We start from the raw sequence: 21,231 nt of genomic DNA on the forward strand, positions 1-21,231 counted from the left end.
CCGCCTCCGCATCACAGAAGTGACAATAATGTAAGGTAAAGCACACCCTCGAGTGTAATATTGCGATTATACAACAGTTACCAACAAAACACATCCAAATGTATTCATATTGTGGAGCAATTCATAATAAAAATGTTTCGCTATTATCCGTTTCCCTGTAAAGAGAAGAGTTTTCCACTGAGACATTAAATAGTCCCTGTAGCAGCGCTATGAGCCTGAGGCACCGTCTCATCAACACAGCCGAGCTATCAATGCTCGCGCAGTGGAATGAATTCCAGTAGGCTATATGCTCCGTCGTACGACCGTGTCACGTGGCCAAAATAACTGATCTACAAGCTGACAACGCGTCGCGATGGCGACGTGTTGTGAACTTGTAGATCGGCTATTTTCGCCGTGCGATACCTTCGTACGATAAAGTATAACACACACTGGACTGTTAACGAAATGGGAGTAATTTTACTTTAACACAGGAGGATATTTATAACCTTCTAACCATTGATCAACCGTAAGTCCACCAAATGAGTCAAAATTAACAACATAGTCCATTTTGCATAGCTGTTTGTTCTCCGGTGGCGGCGGTGGGTCAGGCTACTGTCTGTTTGTTTTCCTACCGTGGGACAGCGTGACTTCACAGCACAGCTGTGCGATATATGGTCTAATCAGGTGCGGACTGCAGTGCGGAGTGATTTATTAATGTGATTAGGCCCGTGCTATGATGCTGGTTTGAAGCACGGCTAGATAGCTATTTCAGCCAATCAGATTGCTTGGTCGGAACTACCTGTTGTATAATGGTAGACCACCAACACTGCACTGAGTTCCCTGACAGAACTTGCTCTGCGTCTGTCTGTGACACTCATTTATTTCACCTCCATACCATGAATTTAAACTGATTGACGTGTGTGTGTGTGTGTGTGACTGTGTGTGTGTGTGTGTGTGTGTGTGTGTGTGTGTAGGTGCTGGGTCTGGGCGAGGAGTGGAAGGGCGGTGACGTGGCGAAGACGGTGGGCGGAGGACAGAAGGTTCGATGGCTGAAGAAAGAGCTGCTCAAACACTCTGACGACAAGGACAAGGTCATCCTGTTTGTAGACAGGTAAACACAACACTTTAACAACCACTAAATCATTCTGTTTGTACACAGATAAACACAACCCACAACAACACTTTAAAACACATTTAGACCTGGAACGCATCTGTGTCACTTCAGATCTTTTTGCTATAACCATCATTTTATACTTTGGGCTATTCAAAAATAGCAGATCTACAAGCTCATAGCGCAGCACAGAGTGCCGTGCTATTTGATGACCAGCAGACCGGTAGGCAGCGGTTCCGGCAGGAGACACAAAGGAGACTCTTTGTGTCTCCTACCGGAACCGCTGCCGGTCATCAAATTATTGTCTTAGGAATTTGTTTTGGGGTGAACTATCCCTTTAGCAACCAGTAGATCACAGTGGTTGCAGACGGGTACAAAAAACGACACCACTTTCCTCTGTGTGAACAGCCTGGAGATGCCAGGGTTTAGGTTACATAATGACCCTCCTCTGTCTCTTTTATTTATCCTTGTTTTCTCTTCTCTTTTCTTTCTCTCTTTTATTCTCTTTTTTCCCCCATTGAGAAACATGACACACCTGTCCTAATAAATACACAAAACACACAATGGACACGACACACCCTGTTCTACATAGACACTATGACCTCATTCACACACACACACACACACACACACACACACACACACACACACACTAGGGGTGGAATATATATACAAAAATAAAATAACAATGTCCTCACATGGCTCATTGCACAGAGCAGCAGCCATGTTTTGATTGGTTATCAGAATATTGAGAAGCCTTTGTTATAAGTCAGTATTATTTTACAAAAAAGGACTTGTTTATTTTCTTGTTGGTTTTCTGCATTTGTTGATGTTGTTAAATATAACCTTCCAGCTGACAGTGACACATCTCTACCATTAGTGTTTATTATCAATAAAAGATAATGGAAGTAAATCAATCGCAATTTAATTGAATCGTAGCCCTCGAAATCTAATTGAATCGTCAGGTACCTATCGATGTCCGCCCCTAACACACACACACACACACACACACACACACACACACACACACACACACACACACACACACACACACACACACACACACACACACACACACACACACACACACACACACACAACCTGCTCTACATAGACACTATAACCTCATTCACACGCACACACACACACACACACACACACACACACACACACACACACCGAACCCGTAACTTATCTACACCAGTGGCTCTCAAAGGTTTACATTTCAAGGACCCCTCAGTGTAATATGCATTAGTCCTCGGACCCCCGTTTGATACTATGTGGGACCCCCCACCAATATACACTGTGACATGTGACATCTTAACTCTGAGAGTGTACACATGAAACCAAATGGACCTGTGATGCTGCGTTCACACCGACGTTTTTCTGAACAATGACTTGGCTTCTATTTTCAATGTTATCTCTATGCAAATTGGCGTTTTAATTTTTTTCATAAGCGTTTAAACGCCTAAATGGAAAAGCGTGCTTTTTTTCTCCCCAGACCCGAGTTTTGAAGCTTTTGCTTTCAAAGCATTTCAAACTGTAGGCGTTTAAAGCTCAATTCTAGCCAATCAGAGCACAGCATGATCTGAGTAGGCGGGGACTAGCGCATTCAGCCAAAAAATAATGTCAGCCCGCTGCTCGCACTGCCTGCTCGCAGGCGCTGCAGACAGGGAGATGCGGTTTTCCGAAAGAAAAATCTATTTTTTTAAATAAAGGCTGTATATGTAATATTAATGGTGATTTGGCAAGAACATGGCATATAAATGGTCGGAAATAAAAGGATATGTGACCAACAAGTCGTGAAAGCAGTTAAAACTGGTTATGTTCCGTGAGACAGGCCCCTCTCCCCGCCAGCTCACCCCGGGGAGGAGAGAGCACGCTCGGGGCGGACAGGTCACACGGTCCGCTGTGGTCTGTGGTCCCCACAGTGAACCACAGTCCGGTTTTCCGCCCGGTTTTCACCGGAGCGGGGTATGAACACGGAGGCCGAATTGGACTACTGCACACACCCACACAAAACGAATATTAAAGTTACTACATACTGTCATGAATTAATAATAACCTTTATCATATCACCGAGACACCGACAAATCACAACAGATCACTCTGACCTGCTCTGCTCTCGGCGAGCAAGTGGAAATCTCCCCGCCGCATCACTGTGTGTGTGTGTGTGTGTGTGTGTGTGTGTGTGTGTGTGTGTGTGTGTGTGTGTGTGTGTGTGTGTGTGTGTGTGTGTGTGTGTGTGTGTGTGTGTGTGTGTGTGTGTGTGTCTTAAAACCCCTTTATTTATACCATATGTTGCCCACGAAAAGTAGTATTTTTGTGAGGGAATCCTTTCAATTGGTTTGTTGCGTTCAGATATCGAATCGCTCATTGCAAAAGTTGAAAGATAGATGGATAGATCACATAGATTAGAATATAGGCCTATGCATATGATAGATAGATAGATAGATAGATAGATAGATAGATACAGTAGATAGATCGTTTATTATAATATATATATATATATATATATATATATATACATATATATATATATACATATATATATATACACATACATACATACATACATACAGGGACGCCGGCTTTTGTGCGTGGCCATGGGGGCTGAACTTGACCACCACTCGGTGGCAATTTGAAAATAGCAGATTTGCGACGCGTTGTGAGCTTGTAGATCTGCTATTTTCAAAGAATTTGTATACATTTTACATGTTTGAAAACTTGTGAAATGGGACCTTCTGCATAATGAGTACTTTTACTTTTGGTACTTTAAATACATTTTGATACCAATACTTTTCTACTTTTACTCAAGTACATTTTGAATACCTTACTTTTACTTGTAATAGAGTATTTTTACACCGCAGTATTGATACTTTTGTTTAAGTAAAACATTGTAGTACTTTTTCCACCACTGGTATTCAGTGCATGCAGAGGGACACAGCATAGCGACCCTTCATTTCAATAAGGGCAGACGGCAGAGCCAAAAATTGTAGAGTAGAAGTAAAAGTATTGAAATTTGGAAATACTCCAGTAAAGTATATGTACATAGTTACTTTAGCTCTGTCACTGCCCCCTAACCATTGAGCGCCGACCGTGGACTAAACACACGCCCACAAAAACAAAATATTGAAGTTTTTAATCTATCAGATGTACATCTATAGACAGACAACAAACTAAACAATATAATGGAGAACAGAAGTTTAAACACAGCTCCAGTCGCCCGCCCGGTGGTCGCGATGCGATCATGAGGAGATGCCGGGCCGTTTCCCCACTGGTGACTTGTAGATCTGCTATTTCAAGCTGGTGCAGGCAGCAGCTTCCCTGGTGCTTTTTCTACACAGCATTCGCAAATGTATATGAATGTTCTTAATTAGCAGCTGTGCATGTTAAAGTACTGAAGATTGTTAAACTTGGGCAATTTATATACTTTCATTAATTAATAAATAACCTTTATCACACAACACACACCGAGTGTGTGTGATGATCACTCTAGGTCTAGGAGCTCTGAATTGGCATGTACATGCTGTCCTTCGATCCCTCTCCTCGGGGCAAAGGAGAGGAGCACGGCGTGTGTGTGTGTGTGTGTGTGTGTGTGTGTGTGTGTGTGCGTGTGTGTGCGCGCGCGACACACACACACACACACACACACACACACACACACACACACACACTCTCCCTTTTTCCTAAATAATCAGTGTATATATATAATAATGTCGCTCCACTAATAGCGAAGCATCAAACTATGAAATAAACTATCTGTCTGTCTACGGGCTCCGGCCTTGGAGGGAGCGGTACTACCGCAGTCACCTCTGCCCGAGACGGCAGCAGCTGAGAGGCGAGACGAGAGGTGAACGTCCGCTAAAAAACAGGAAATACCGCGACATGATTTTTTCTTTAACTTGTTAATTTGTGTATATAAAATATAGATTCCCTGTCGAATCTCCTAATTACACCAACATTATTCTTGTGAAGTAGGTAGTTTGTGCTTTTTTATTAAGATTTTTTAAGTTCGCTTTGGTCATTTCTAGCATGGGGAAACACCGAGTGGTGCTCCCCGTGACAGAGTGTCCTATGACGGGCTCATGGAGAGCAGCGTGGGGGGGTAGCGAACAGACGGCCCGTTCAGTTATTTAGCAGCTTGTTTATAAACATTCTGTAGATTTGTTTTCCATAAATAGGTTATGTAGTAACTAAATATAGACTTATTTCTCATCTACAGCTGCTATTTTTCATTTTTGACTTCATAATGCGCATCTGCTTAAACAGCCTGTTTTTGCCTCGCCTCGAAAAAGCACACTTTGAGGAGACTTGAGTGACAGCTCCGTGGACACGCCCAGTTTGATCAAAAAACGCCAAGTCAAATGGATTTGAGGCGTATTTTTCATAAAGGCGTCCTTTGGTGTGAACGCAGCATAAGGGTCCATTTGGTTCCATGTGTACACTCTCAGAGTTACAGACCTGTAAGGGTCCATTTGGTTCCATGTGTACACTCTCAGAGTTACAGACCTGTAAGGGTCCATTTGGTTCCATGTGTACACTCTCAGAGTTACAGACCTGTAAGGGTCCATTTGGTTCCATGTGTACACTCTCAGATTTACAGACCCGTAACTCCCCAAGGAACCCTTGAGGTTCTAGGAGCCAGCTTCCTATGTTAGCCTGTAATTTAGAGCTACTACAACTGTGGTTCAACCAACAGTGACCACACACACACACACACACACACACACACAATAATGACAGACCACGTGTGTGTGTGTGTGTGTGTGTGTGTGTGTGTGTGTGTGTGTGTGTGTGTGTGTGTGTGTGTGTGTGTGTGTGTGTGTGTGTGTGTGTGTGTGTGTGTGTGTGTGTGTGTGTGTGTGTGTGTGTGTGTGTGTGTGTGTGTGTGTGTGTGTGTGTGTGTGTGTGCGTGCGTGCGTGCGCGTCACTGACCTCTGATCAAAGCACATACTTCCTGTCTCTGTCTGTCTGTTTCTCTGTCTGTCTTTGTCTCTGTGTCTGTGCCTATGTCTGTCTGTCTCTCTCTGTGTCTGTCTCTCTCTCTGTGTCTGTCTCTCTCTATCTCTCTCTCTGTGTCTGTCTCTCTCTATCTCTCTCTCTGTGTCTGTCTCTCTCTATCTCTCTCTCTGTGTCTGTCTCTCTCTATCTCTCTCTCTCTGTCTGTCTCTCTCTCCATATGTAATATTGCATCAGTTCCAAAAATCATTTCCAGAGTCTCTTCATACAAAATGAACACATTATTTATACTGCAGCTGTCTTCCTCTCTTTCTGTCTGCCTCTCTCTGTGTCTCTGTCTTTCTCTCTGTCTCTGTCTGTCTCTCTGTGTGTCTCTCTCTGTCTGTCTGTCTGTCTGTCTGTCTGTGATATGTAATGTTGCATCAGTTCCAACTAATATTTCCAAAGTCTCTTCATACAAAATGAACACATTATTTATACTGCAGCAGCTGTCTTCCTCTGTTTCTGTGTCAATGTCTGTCTCTTTCTCTCTGTCTGTGTCTCTGTCTATTTCTGTCTGTCTGTCTGTCTGTCTGTCTGTCTGTCTGTCTGTCTGTCTGTCTGTCTCTCTCTCTCTAATACTCTGTCTTCTCATGTAATCTGTATGTAATGAAGTAATACTCTGTCTTCTCATGTAATCTGTATGTAATGAAGTAATACTTTGTCTTCTCATGTAATCTGTATGTAATGAAGAAATACTCTGTCTTCTCATGTAATCTGTATGTAATGAAGTAATACTCTGTCTTCTCATGTAATCTTGCATCAGTTACAAAATAATTGCTGGAAGTTCCTTTCATACAAAAATGTACACAAACGTTATTTATATGTCTGTTTATGCTCTAACCGTGTGTGTGTTTGTCTCTCTCCCCCCCTGTGTGTGTGTGTGTGTGTGTGTGTGTGTGTGTGTGTGTGTGTGTGTGTGTGTAGTTATGATGTGATCCTAGCCTCAGGTCCAGAGGAGTTGCTCCATAAGTTCTCCAGGTTTGGACACAAGATGGTGTTCAGTGCAGAGGGCTTCTGTTGGCCTGACCAGAGACTGGCCTCCAAGTACCCTGTGGTCCACACAGGGAAGAGATACCTCAACTCTGGAGGTATGAACGCTAACCCTAGTACCCTAACCCTAGTACCCTAACCCTAATACCCTAACCCTATAGTACCCTGTGGTCCACACAGGGAAGAGATACCTCAACTCTGGAGGTATGAACCCTAACCCTAGTACCCTAACCCTATAGTACCCTGTGGTCCACACAGGGAAGAGATACCTCAACTCTGGAGGTATGAACCCTAACCCTAGTACCCTAACCCTATAGTACCCTGTGGTCCACACAGGGAAGAGGTACCTCAACTCTGGAGGTATGAACCCTAACCCTAGTACCCTAACCCTAGTACCCTGTGGTCCACACAGGGAAGAGATACCTCAACTCTGGAGGTATGAACCCTAACCCTAGTACCATGTGTACCCTAATACCCTAACCCTAGTACCCTAACCCTAGTACCATATGTACCCTAACCCTATAGTACCCTGTAGTCTTCACCAGGAAGCAGTGTTGATTTTGACAGCAAATTTTGATGTAGTTTTAGTCATGGTCTTTTGAATCAAATTCCATTTAGTTTTAGTCATATTTTAGTCACCTGAGATGTTTTAGTTTTTGTCTAGTTTTAGTCGACTAAATATCATAAGATTATAGTCGACTAAAACTACAGTTGACCTTTTAGACAAAAGTATTATAAATGTAACTGTGTTGTTTTACATTCTTTTGCCTAATACAATTTTCACGTAACTAAACTAATATACTAAAAACTAAGACTAAATATACTTAGTTTTTAGTATATTAGTTTAGTTACGTGAAAATTGTATTAGGCAAAAGAATGTAAAACAACACTTACATTTATAATACTTTTGTCTAAAAGGTCCGACCAAAAAAGTCCTTGCGGACTTGTTTCCGTTGGGGTCCTTGAATTAATTTCATAGACATATATAGTAGCAACCAAACAGTTCAAATCAACATAAAAATACAAAGAAAAAATACCACTATGTACCAAAAAAAAGCATGAAAAAATATATATATACAAAAAAAGGGGAGAGGGTCGTCTGTCTACCGGGAAACTGGTACTACCTCCTCTTTTGGCCTTCAGAAAAATGAGTTTTTAGGGCTGTTTTAAATGAGCCCAGCGAACTGCATTTTTTGAGGGATGGGGTTAGACTATTCCACACCTTGGTGGCCGTGCTGTAGAAGGAGAATTTGCCCATGTTTGTTTTATGGGTGGGTGGTACCAGATTGTTGTTAACGCTCCCTCTAGTTTCGTGACTGTGGGTGTCACTAACTTTTTGGAGGTATTTTGACAGATATGCGGGTATAGGGGGCATATCGGGCAAATCTGCATTTACAATTTTGAAGACCAGTCTCATTTTTAGTTGTTTAACCCTGTCTTCCACCCTGAGCCAGCCTAGGCTGAGTGGGAGAGAGGTGGGTCATGGGCCCCAGTCTGAGAAGTAGTCGAATCAGTTTGTTTTGGGAGGTTTGAAGCTTAGTCTTCAGTGACACTGAGGTGTTGGAGTACCAAGAGGAGCTAGCATAGTCAAAAAGGGGCTGAATCTCAGTATAAATCAGGCGTTACAACACCATCACAGCACCGCCAACAATCCATGTCAGTGGAATAAATCATCTGTAGATGTTGGCAGTGAGTGTGTGTCTGCTTTGATCTGTTCATTAACTGTTCAACTGGGATGACACATTATGACATTTCACCAGAACATCATTACACACACAAGTACAGATGTATCGTCTTTGTAAATGGAACAATATCTTATATTGTGTGTGCGTGTGTGTGTGTGTGTGTGTGTGTGTGTGTGTGTAGGGTTCATAGGCTATGCTCCAGAACTGAGTACTTTGGTTCAACAGTGGAAACAGAAGGACAACGATGATGATCAACTGTTTTACACCAAGATCTTCCTGGATAAGACCCAACGGGTTAGTATTAATACTATTATCACTATTACTATCACTATTATTTAGGCATGTAACGATTCACTCAACTCACAATACGATTCAAATCACGATGTTAGGTTCACGTTATTTTTTTTTACAATTCTTTGAACAAAAAAATATTTTCCAGACAAATTGACCAAAACATATATTTTTTGTATTACTATCACTATAACTATTACTGTTTTACACTAAGATCTACCTGGATAAAACACAACAGGTTGGTTAGTTACTATTATTACTACTGATATTACCACTAGTTAGAGGCTAATTGCTTGCCATGCCTTTAATGTAATGATGTGGTAGATCAGTGGTTTACAACCTTTTTCATATCCAGGTCCATTATTTATTGGTCATTTGATCCACAGAACCACCATGTGAAGACACTTAGACTCTCAGACCCAAAACTTACAATATTTTGTTATTTTTAGCTACGATTTTGTCCACATATCCATCCATGCTGTATTAATGTATTGGTTCCATAGGAGAGATAAAAGTTGACCAAAATAACAATTCTTCTACATTCTCTAATTGTGCAGACTTCTTGTAAATTAAGTAATGCAGATGTTTAACAAGAATTTCACTCTTGAGAGCATAAAATGAAACCAAATGGACCCGTAAGTTGATTGATTGATTGATTGATTGATTGATGTTCTGTCATCAGACCAAGTACAATATCACTCTGGACCATCGCTCCAGAATCTTCCAGAACCTCAACGGAGCCATTGGTGAGACACACACACACACACACACACACACACACACACACACACACACACACACACACACACACACACACACACACACACACACACACACACACACACACACACACACACACACACACACACACACACACACACACACACACACACACACACACACACACACACACAAAAGGGTCTACCTGAACCAGAAATACCCAGGACCTGTACGGGTTCCTTGTTGTATACTGGTGGTCAGTTGAGTCCTGGTCGGTTCCTATTCCATTGCCTCGGGTAGCAGGACTGTTGGCCGTTATGTGTAATACCTGAGTGGATCCATGAAGGGTTATGTGTCATACTGTCAGATTACTGCAGGATAAATACATGGATCTGTGCATGTGTGCCATTAATGTCATGGTTGTCTCATTGTAGGCTGCTACATAGCTTCTACACTCCATCATGGAGTAGACTACAAGTAAGACGCGCGAACGCGGTAAGCGAACGCCAAAAAATTAAAAAAAATAATGAAATAAAATATTTAAAAAAAAAGTAACCAATAAAAAAAAAAAATAATAATCAAAAAAAAATCTGCGTTAAAAGGAGCATCTTAGAAAAATACAAATTCCCAAAAAAAAAACTTTTAATGTTTTTGAACAATTCAACAAAGTGTTTGAAGTGCCTGTTTCACCCACTTCCGGGGGGCGGAGCCAAAATCCGAGCCCGAAGTATTTGTTCGTAGACCCCCACTTAGGGGGGGTAGAAAAAGTTTCGGAGCGATTCGGGCACTTTTCATTTAACATGGGGTTTCAATGGGGAGTTTTTAGGAGCCTTCTCCGGGGCGTGGCTTCCGGGGGAAGGGGCGGGCTTAAACGCAACCTTGACAGGTGTGTTCAGTTTTCAAAGACCTTTCATTTGATGTATGGTACGTCTAAATTGGACATTTACTTATCTCAGAGGAGCTGCACACAGGCAGTGCACACAGAGATACAGACAGACAGAGACACAACCCAAGCAGAGTTACATAGTAAGCTCCACTTGGTCGGAGGCGCGGCTTCGCCGCGCCTCCTTCCGCGTTCGCAATGACTGCCATCTAGTGGTGGAATTACATTCCTAGCTATAGGCTCTGTGCATAACCAGAGTCCCAGTTTCCTGAAGGTGGCATATTTTCCTGTTCATTTCCCCATAGCTTTAGTTTGATTGGCTTGGCAGCAGATATGAACGAGCCAATCAAACGAAGCTATGGGAAAGTTAACTGGAACAGGAAACGGGTGTGTCACCTTCAGACAATTGGCACTACAGTAGACCACAGAGTCTATTGTAATGGTTACGTTTGTCACGTCCATGTAATGCCCAACAGTCATGTACACTTCTGTAATGCCTGTGAAGAAATCAGATCTCTAAATGAATTGAACAGATCCGTTAGGGTTCAGGTCCATCATGAAAATAAAAAATCAGAACCAATTGGATCTTAGGCCACACACACACACACACACACACACACACACACACACACACACACACACACACACACACACACACACACACACACACACACACTCTCTTTCCCTTCATCTCTCTCTCTCTCTCTCTCTCTCTCTGTAGAGGAGGTGGTGTTAAAGTTCGAGAAGTCCAGGGTTCGAGCGCGGAACGTGGCCTTTGACACACTTCCTGTTATTATCCACGGCAACGGCCCCACCAAGGTAAGCAGCCAATCACATCCTCCACAGACCCACCATGTGACTTTCAAATGTGACCAGTCACGTTTTAAAACAAATGTCATTTAAGACAGCAGAGTCTGACCAATAATAACCACTGGAAACACAGCGGTTACAATCTGCTGCTGAGCCAATGGAATGAAGCCATGAGAAACTGATTACGGAACAGGAAATGATTATGGAAAGGTCAACTACAGTTTTACACACAGTCTATTAAATACTCATCCCTTGTTTAATTAATACATTCATGTATATGTTATGTATTGTAGAACTGGTTGTTTTGCAAAATCATTAAAATTCATCATTGATTCAAAATAATAGTTTATTTTTATTTTGTTATCTTACAATCTGTATTTAATGAAGTAATACTCTTTCATGTAATCTTGCATCAGTTACAGAATCATTGCTGGAAGTTCCTTTCATACAAAAATGTACACAAACGTTATTTATATCTGTCTGTTTATGCTCTAACTGTGTGTGTGTGTGTGTGTGTGTGTGTGTGTGTGTGTGTGTGTGTGTGTGTGTGTGTGTGTGTGTGTGTGTGTGTGTGTGTGTGTGTGTGTGTGTGTGTGTGTGTGTGTGTGTGTGTGTGTGTGTGTGTGTGTGTGTGTGTGTGTGTGTGTGTGTAGCTGCAGTTAAACTACCTGGGTAACTACGTTCCTACGGCCTGGACTCATGAGAATGGATGTGGGATCTGTGACGATGACCTGATGATCCTGGACGACAACACTGCTGTATGTATACATACCTGTCTGTCTGTGTGTCTGTCTGTCTGTCTGTCTGTCTGTATGTATACATACCTGTCTGTCTGTCTGTATGTATACCTGTCTGTCTGTCTGTCTGACCGACCTGATGATCCTGGACAACACTGCTGTCTGTCTGTCTGTCTGTCTGTCTGTCTGTCTGTCTGTCTGTCTGACCGACCTGATGATCCTGGTCAGCACTGCTGTCTGTCTGTCTGTCTGTCTGTCTGTCTGTATACCTGTCTGCCAATGGCGATCATTTTCAAATAAACATACAGTATATATGAATCAATAATTAATATATACATGCACATTGCAACGTATTAAACAAAATATCAAAGGACAACATTGGTTCTGTGAATGGAACCTGTTACAACTCAACTGTGTGTGTGTGTGTGTGTGTGTGTGTGTGTGTGTGTGTGTGTGTGTGTGTGTGTGTGTGTGTGTGTGTGTGTGTGTGTGTGTGTGTGTGTGTGTGTGTGTGTGTGTGTGTGTGTGTGTGTGTGTGTGTGTGTGTGTGCGCGCAGGATGAAGACATGCCGGTGGTGCATGTAGCAGTGTTCATAGAGCAGCCCACTGCCTTCCTGGAGGAGTTCCTACACCGACTGACCACCTTCAACTACCCTATAGACAGGATACGACTGTTCATACACAACAATGTAAGATACACACACACACACACACACACATGTCTGTGTTGGTATACTTGAGAGGTCATCAACCCTATGAAAGACATTTGTACTCCTTTTTTGTCGTTGACATTTTTAACCGTAAACCTCAGACAGAGTTTTATATCCCTCTGACAATAGTCTAGCTTTCAAAAGGGTTTTATAAAAAATACTACATTCAATGTGTTTATGTTGTGGATATGGTGTGCCTCCCTAGTTTTGGAATAAAGAGGCATTGCTTTTTTTCAAATTCAGTGTTTATATGAATTTTTCAGAAAGGACAACATTTGAACCTGTTTTAATACAGATATTTGACATTGGTAAACATGGGAGAGAAAGTAATTTAATGTATTATCATGTATATTTCAGGTGGTCTATCATGAGAAACATGTACAGTATTATAATTATATTGTAATGTATATAATGTATTATAAAGTGTATATATAATGTATTATAATGTGTATTTCAGGTGGTCTACCATGAGAAACATGTCCAGGCGTTCTGGGAGAAACACAAGGTTCTGTTTCCTGACGCTCGTCTGGTCGGACCTGAAGAGAACCTGCAGCAAGACCAGGCCAGAACCATGGCTGTGTGAGTAATAGATTACTATAGACAAGTAATAGATTGCTATAGACCAGTAATAGATTACTATAGACCAGGCTAGAACCATTAATTCATCCGCTGGTGCCAGCGTTTTTTACCTTATATTGACGATCTTCGGAGAGCCGCTGAAGCCACGATGTGTACACGGATGTAAACAATGCGTGTCTGGCGGGAGGGGGAGGGTCTCCTCTATCCACCGGAACACAAAAATATTTATCGCGATGAGTCATTTTGTTGCTACCGGCCGATGAATAAGGCTCGTTTTCACCCCAAAAAAGAAGAAAACTCACAACATATAGGAGTGGACGGAAGTGATTTCTTTTGGGAGGACGTTACATCCATCCATTCCTTCTCTCAGAGTCAAGGGATCATTCCTAAGTTGGTGTTAGAGCGCCGTCAATGGCAGGGAATGTGATAATACTTACAAGATCACAACACGAACTATAAAGAAAACATCACATGGATGCACCTGGGACGTATCATCAGTGTTGTAGCCTGGGGTCGACGGGTGTTTCTGGTCTCACAACAACATACACCCTCACCCAGGTGACCCAGCCGGGGTTGATCAAGCCCCGACTTACGTCCCAGTAGCTACCCACGGTCAGTCCTCTTAGAGAAAGACAGACTTACGTCCCAGTAGTTACCCACGGTCAGTCCTCTTAGAGAAAGACAGACTTACGTCCCAGTAGCTACCCACGGTCAGTCCTCTTAGAGAAAGACAGACTTACGTCCCAGTAGCTACCCACGGTCAGTCCTCTTAGAGAAAGACAGACTTACGTCCCAGTAGTTACCCACGGTCAGTCCTCTTAGAGAAAGACAGACTTACGTCCCAGTAGCTACCCACGGTCAGTCCTCTTAGAGAAAGACAGACTTACGTCCCAGTAGCTACCCACGGTCAGTCCTCTTAGGGAAAGACAGACTTACGTCCCAGTAGCTACCCACGGTCAGTCCTCTTAGAGAAAGACAGACTTACGTCCCAGTAGTTACCCACGGTCAGTCCTCTTAGGGAAAGACAGACTTACGTCCCAGTAGCTACCCACGGTCAGTCCTCTTAGAGAAAGACAGACTTACGTCCCAGTAGCTACCCACGGTCAGTCCTCTTAGAGAAAGACAGACTTACGTCCCAGTAGCTACCCCACGGTCAGTCCTCTTAGAGAAAGACAGACTTACGTCCCAGTAGCTACCCACGGTCAGTCCTCTTAGAGAAAGACAGACTTACGTCCCAGTAGCTACCCACGGTCAGTACTCTTAGAGAAAGACAGACTTACGTCCCAGTAGCTACCCACGGTCAGTCCTCTTAGAGAAAGACAGACTTACGTCCCAGTAGCTACCCACGGTCAGTCCTCTTAGAGAAAGACAGACTTACGTCCCAGTAGCTACCCACGGTCAGTACTCTTAGAGAAAGACAGACTTACGTCCCAGTAGCTACTGTACCCACGGTCAGTCCTCTTAGAGAAAGACAGACTTACGTCCCAGTAGCTACCCACGGTCAGTCCTCTTAGAGAAAGACAGACTTACGTCCCAGTAGCTACCCACGGTCAGTCCTCTTAGAGAAAGACAGACTTACGTTTTTTTTTTTTTTTTTTTTTAAGTTTGTGATACGTTGTTTTTCCTACTCTGTATTTGTGTAATGATGATTTTGAACTGTTTGGTGCTATTTTATGTGTTTATGAATTGAATACAAGGACTATCGTGATATATCGTTGGTGAAATTTCATGCAATATATTGTGATATTGCAATATATCGATATTTTCAGATATCGTGATATATATTGTTATCGTGGGCCTAATATCGTGATATATATCGTATCGTGAGGTACCCATATCGTCCCACCCCTAGTAGCTACCCACGGTCAGTCCTCTTAGAGAAAGACAGACTTACGTCCCAGTAGCTACCCACGGTCAGTCCTCTTAGAGAAAGATAGACTTACGTCCCAGTAGTTACCCACGGTCAGTCCTCTTAGAGAAAGACAGGGTCACTCAGTCCGCTTCTCTGGAACTACTCTGCCGGGACTCAGGGAGGCTCTGGCACGTGGAGGGACTAGGCTCTGTGGGTTGTCTCCTGGCCGGGCTCCTCCTTCGCCTCACCAGGTCCAGGACCTTAGCGTTGCACCAGATCCGTTGCACCGCCCCGATCCAAACATTTCATTCTGGCGTGACGGTGTCTTGGGCCGTGGTGGTACTGCAGGCTCCACTTGCGGTTTGCTTGAAAGGCCCTCCTTAAAGGCCTCACCGTGGGTTTGTTGGGCTTCTTCCTCACGGAAGACACAGGCTGGGGCGCTAACCCATACTGCTCCCGGGATGCTAGAGAATAATATGACTCAAATTCTATATTGTGTGTGTGTGTGTGTGTGTGTGTGTGTGTGTGTGTGTGTGTGTGTGTGTGTGTGTGTGTGTGTGTGTGTGTGTGTGTGTGTGTGTGTGTGTGTGTGTGTATCCAGGGAGGCGTGTAAGAAGGACTCAGAGTGTGACTACTACTTCAGTGTGGACTCAGACGTGGCTCTCATCAACCCTGACGTTCTACGCATCCTCATAGAGGAGAACAAGTACGTACTCTAACACCTAGTACACTACTACCTAGTATGTACTGTTTACACAACATACACTATCTAGTCTAGTCACCTGTATGTATATATAGGACATTTAACACATTTAGACCTGAGGCTCATTCTAAAAACGCCTTCTAAATCTTTTTTTCTGAAAAACTTCCAATATTTATTCAAAAATTACAAAAAAATTATGTTGCTATATACTGTACATAGCAACGGGAACCCCTTTTTGGGGTTCCCGTTGCTATGTACAGTATATAGGTATAGAGCATCGCAGTTCCCGCCCACTTCCTGTTTTTTCCTGGTGCCGGAAGGAAAAACTCAATGCATTTTTCCCATTGACATTTCCAAAAATATTTATATCAATGAATTTAAGCCTCGAATCAAGCCATCCAGGGTCCTGGTGAATCATGACCATAAAACGTTTTTTTTCTGTGATTTTTTATTTATTTTATATTTAATGATATGATATACTATATTTAATAAATACCCTCTGTTTTGCCGTTTTAAAAAAAAAAAAAATTCACAGAATCAAACGTTTTATGGTCATGATTCACCAGGACCCTGGATGGCTTGATTCTAGGCTTAAATTAATTGATATAAATATTTTTGGAAATGTCAATGGGAAAAATGCATTGAGTATTTTGAAGTGGCACCCGGAAGGGGCGGGAACTGCGATGCTCTATAGTCCTGAAAGGTATAGTTACAAAAAGGGGTTCCCGCCCAAAATGGGTTAAAAACGTTAACCACTGAAGCAAAGTGCTTTAGAACAGCAACAACATGACAACATGTAAAAGGCAGAAATACAAACTAGCAACATTTAACTAACAGTAAAATAAAAACAAAAATCACAATAAAATGATTGAAAACACATAAAGTATGTAGAGGACAATACATAAACCATGGGGGGGAGGGGGGTCCTCACACAGAACTAAAAGCTGGGGAGAAGAGGTGGGTCTTAGATGATGACCTGTCTGCCCCCTGGTGGCAGGATATGGCCATAGCAGGTCAGCCATGTCCTACTGGAGACGATCCATTTCTGGCTTTAAATACAAAGAGGAGAATTTTAGAATGAATTCTATAATTCACTGGTAAATGATGCATTTATATAGAGCTGTTATCCAAAGAGCTTTACATAGATTGTACATTACATTCACACATTCACACACACACACATTCACACACACATTCACACACACACACACACACACACACATTCACACACACACACACACACACACACACACACACACACACACACACACACACACACACACACACACACACACACACACACACACACACACACACATTCACACACACACATTCACACATTCACACACACACATTCACACACACATTCACACACACACACACACACACATTCACACACTGATGGAGGAGGAAACCATGCAAGGCACCAACCTGCTCATCAGGAGTAATTAGTGGTTCAGCGTCTTGCTCAATGACACTTCCACACTAACTCTGGGATTATGTGCCTTCTACACTAGTACCCTATGTAACTATCTACTACCTAAGCTTTTCTCATCGCTGAGGAGAAAAGCCTCAGAGATATAGATCATACACTTTGTTTTAGGATCTATTATCCTACCTAGTGCCCCATCTAGTGTCCTACCTTACCTGTTAGTACTGCTTTTCACAATGGCTGTGATTTTACCAATTAATAATGTTCTCTCTCTCTCTCTCTCTCTCTCTCTCTCTCTCTCTCTCTCTCCCTCTCTCCCTCTTTCTCTCTCTCCATGTGTATCTCTATGTCTCTCTATCAGACCAGTGATAGCGCCCATGTTGTCCAGACATGGTAAGTTGTGGTCTAACTTCTGGGGAGCGTTGAGTCCAGAGGGATTCTACTCCCGTTCAGAGGATTACATCGACATCGTCCAGGGCAAGAGAGTGTGAGTACACACACACACACACACACACACACACACACACACACACACACACACACACACACACACACACACACACACACACACACACACACACACACACACACAGTATGTATGTCAAGGTTCTTGCATCAAAACAAGGTATATGCAGTGGTATTTTAACTAACTCTAGTGAATGTCTAGTCCTTCTGGTTCCTCATGGCTAATCTGAAGTGGGAAAGACTGCTTTCAGCATTGGTGCACCTGGTTCTGGGAACCTCTTGCAACTTAAACTAAATACCCTAGCATCTATTGAATACCCTAGCGCATCTATTGAATACCCTAGCGCATGTATTGAATACCCTAGCATCTATTGAATACCCTAGCATCTATTGAATACCCTAGCATCTATTGAATACCCTAGCATCTATTGGCCATTTTAGGAATTTACTTAATAACCGTTCATTACCTGTATGCAACTGTTTTAACTGATTGTTGTCAACATTATTGTCTTTCTTTGTTGCTCTTATGTTATTTATATTGTGTGTAATCTCTGCATCATTGTCAATGAGGGTCTCCCTCAATGACCTCTGAGAATTTTAAATATAGGTTGAATGAATGAAATTATATAATTCCCTCCGTGTGTGTGTGTGTGTGTGTGTGTGTGTGTGTGTGTGTGTGTGTGTGTGTGCGTGCAGAGGCCTATGGAACGTGCCCTACATCACCCAGGTGTACCTGATCAAAGGCAGTGTGTTGAGGTCCAGGCTGAAGCTGGTCAGTCTGTACCAGCAGGAGGGGATGGACCCTGACATGGTGTTCTGTAGGACCATACGAGACCAGGTACATGAGTGTGTGTTTACTTTATTACTAGACCTGGCTGTGATGTCCACACAGGTATAGTAGAATGTAATAAATAGACGTTGTGAGGAACCATTTTCCTCACAAGAGAAATGGTTGTTTTAAGGTTGAACAAAAGATTTGAGGAGTTAAGGCGGTTACACACCGGCGAATGTGCGAATATACGCAAAATTCGGACTCGTTCCGAATAATTAAAAGACGCTTTTTCGCTTCGCTTTTCCGCTTTTTCGCGCCATGTACGCTTGCATTGACTTTATAAGGTTTTTAAAAAAAGCGTATTATTCGCACGAAAAAATCGCCCCGGTGTGTAAGGACCTTAAGACTTATAATTAGATAAAGATTCAGCTTGGTGTTATGAGTGTGATTAGATGTGTAGAGGGTTGCACTGTGACATGTTGTGAGCTTGTAGATCCGTTATTTTTTGCACCAGACCTTGACACAGAATAGGGAAAGCTACGGTTCATGTGGTTAGTTGGTTAAAGCTCTTAGAAGAGACACGCAGAGACAAACAAACAACAGAGATGTGTTGATGTCGAGTGACATTCAGTGGTGACAGTGACATCAGTCCAGATTTGTGACTACACAATAAACCATGTGATCTGTGTCAGATCTGTCTCTACAGTCAGTTTATTTTAAAAACCAAGCCGTTACAAACTAAAGTGAACATTAACTGTGGTTTATTATGTAGAATACACAGCCCTGTTTATCACTTAACATGTGGCTTGTTTGTAGGGCTGTTTCAGCATTACTACAACGTTGATGATTAATTGTCATACAAATAATTGTGTTTTTGGCATTGAACTTTGGAACACATACATACAAAATAAATGTATGATTGGCTTTTAGGCTTCATAATCAAACATTGCATGGGGCAGATACGACAAATAACATCAATACCTTATACAAAGAAATTACTGACATATTTAATAATTGTATACTTTTATTTATTTAATTTTATATCAGCTATTTCTGCCTTTTTTAATTTGAAAATGTATGAATTATTTTCAATATGGAAACGATTATGACAGTTATGCAAAAATAATTGTGATTAGACGATTATGACTTGATTAGGCCTTGTTGTTTGATTAGGTTAAAAGCATTCAAAGATCTTGTGGCAAAATTGGATGTCTAAAACAAATCCTTGCTAATTTATATTCATCTTTCTGTCTGTCTGTCTGTCTGCCTGTCTGTCTGTCTGTCTGTCTGTCTGTCTGTCTGTCTGTCTGTCTGTCTGTCTGTCTGTCTGTCTGTCTGTCTGTCTCTCTCCAGGGTGTGTTTATGTTTGTGTCAAATCGTGATGAGTTTGGTCGCCTGGTCTCGTCTGCAAACTACAACACGTCTAAACTACACCCTGACATGTGGCAGATCTTTGACAACCCTATGGTACACACACACACACACACACACACGCACACGCACACACACACACACACACAGTCATTCTAGACTTAGTTTTAGTCTAGTTTTAGTCGTCTAGATATCATAAGAAAGGTCTTGATGGCGTCGTGATGCCTGATTACACTTAGATGTGTGCCGAAAATGTCAATATATTTAGTCATAGTTTTTGTCTTCATGGCTTAGTTTTTAATAGGTTTTTATTTAGTCTTTGTTTAGTTTTCGTCAGTGAAAAAAGTAGTCGACTGACAGTTTTTGTCATAGTTTTACTCAACGAAGTTAACACTGATACACACACACACACACACACACACACACACACACACACACACACACACACACACACACACACACACACACACACACACACACACACACACACACACACACACACTCACTCACTGTTTCTGTTTGTTTGTCTAACTTCGTGTGTGTGTGTGTGCGTGTGTGTAGGACTGGAAGGAGAAGTACGTAAACGTCAACTACACCAAGATCTTTGAGGAAACGGCTGCCTTTGTGCATCAGGTAACTATGGTGTTCATAAGACACTTTGAGATCTAACAAAGCTTCAGTATGTAGGTAGAACAGCATGAATATTACACCTATAACTTACTATGATGTTCATAAAACTCTTAATGTACTGTGAGATCTAATAAAGCTTCAGTCTGTAGGTAGAACAGCTGTGAGATCTAATAAAGCCTCAGTCTGTAGGTAGAACAGCTGTGAGATCTAATAAAGCCTCAGTCTGTAGGTAGAACAGCAGCATGAACATTAGACCTATAACTAACTCTGATGTTCAATAAGCCTCTTCCATGAACCATAATGGTCTGGGATATTTACATGGATTAAAGTTCTCAGATTTCACTCGTTTGGATAGAAGCCAGCATGATTTCTCAGTCTATATAAGCCAGCATGTCTACTATGGAAACATGTCGCTCAACGAAAACAGCTGATCTACAAGCTCACAACACGTCGCTATTAGTTATTTTTAACCCATTTAGACCTGAGGCCGATATTCTAAAAACGCCT

The 21,231-nt window shown here is 42.2% G+C and overlaps 1 protein-coding gene across 1 annotated transcript in view; it reads left to right on the plus strand.

Annotated features, from left to right (window-relative positions):
- The window catches only part of plod3 (procollagen-lysine, 2-oxoglutarate 5-dioxygenase 3), a 33,420-nt gene that overhangs the window by 6,919 nt on the left and 5,270 nt on the right, over window positions 1-21,231 (plus strand). Inside the window, exons 3-15 of the mRNA XM_080451920.1 lie at window positions 954-1,090; window positions 7,019-7,182; window positions 8,951-9,063; window positions 9,743-9,806; window positions 11,385-11,482; window positions 12,127-12,231; window positions 12,768-12,899; window positions 13,378-13,499; window positions 15,953-16,057; window positions 17,848-17,973; window positions 18,648-18,789; window positions 20,077-20,190; window positions 20,656-20,727. Of these exons, the coding sequence (XP_080308046.1) occupies window positions 954-1,090; window positions 7,019-7,182; window positions 8,951-9,063; window positions 9,743-9,806; window positions 11,385-11,482; window positions 12,127-12,231; window positions 12,768-12,899; window positions 13,378-13,499; window positions 15,953-16,057; window positions 17,848-17,973; window positions 18,648-18,789; window positions 20,077-20,190; window positions 20,656-20,727 (1,494 nt within the window). The remainder of the gene's footprint in view (window positions 1-953; window positions 1,091-7,018; window positions 7,183-8,950; window positions 9,064-9,742; window positions 9,807-11,384; window positions 11,483-12,126; window positions 12,232-12,767; window positions 12,900-13,377; window positions 13,500-15,952; window positions 16,058-17,847; window positions 17,974-18,647; window positions 18,790-20,076; window positions 20,191-20,655; window positions 20,728-21,231) is intronic.

Source organism: Gymnoscopelus braueri (genome assembly GCF_963280865.1).
Source record: "Gymnoscopelus braueri genome assembly, chromosome: 15".
Taxonomy (NCBI): Eukaryota; Metazoa; Chordata; class Actinopteri; order Myctophiformes; family Myctophidae; genus Gymnoscopelus; species Gymnoscopelus braueri.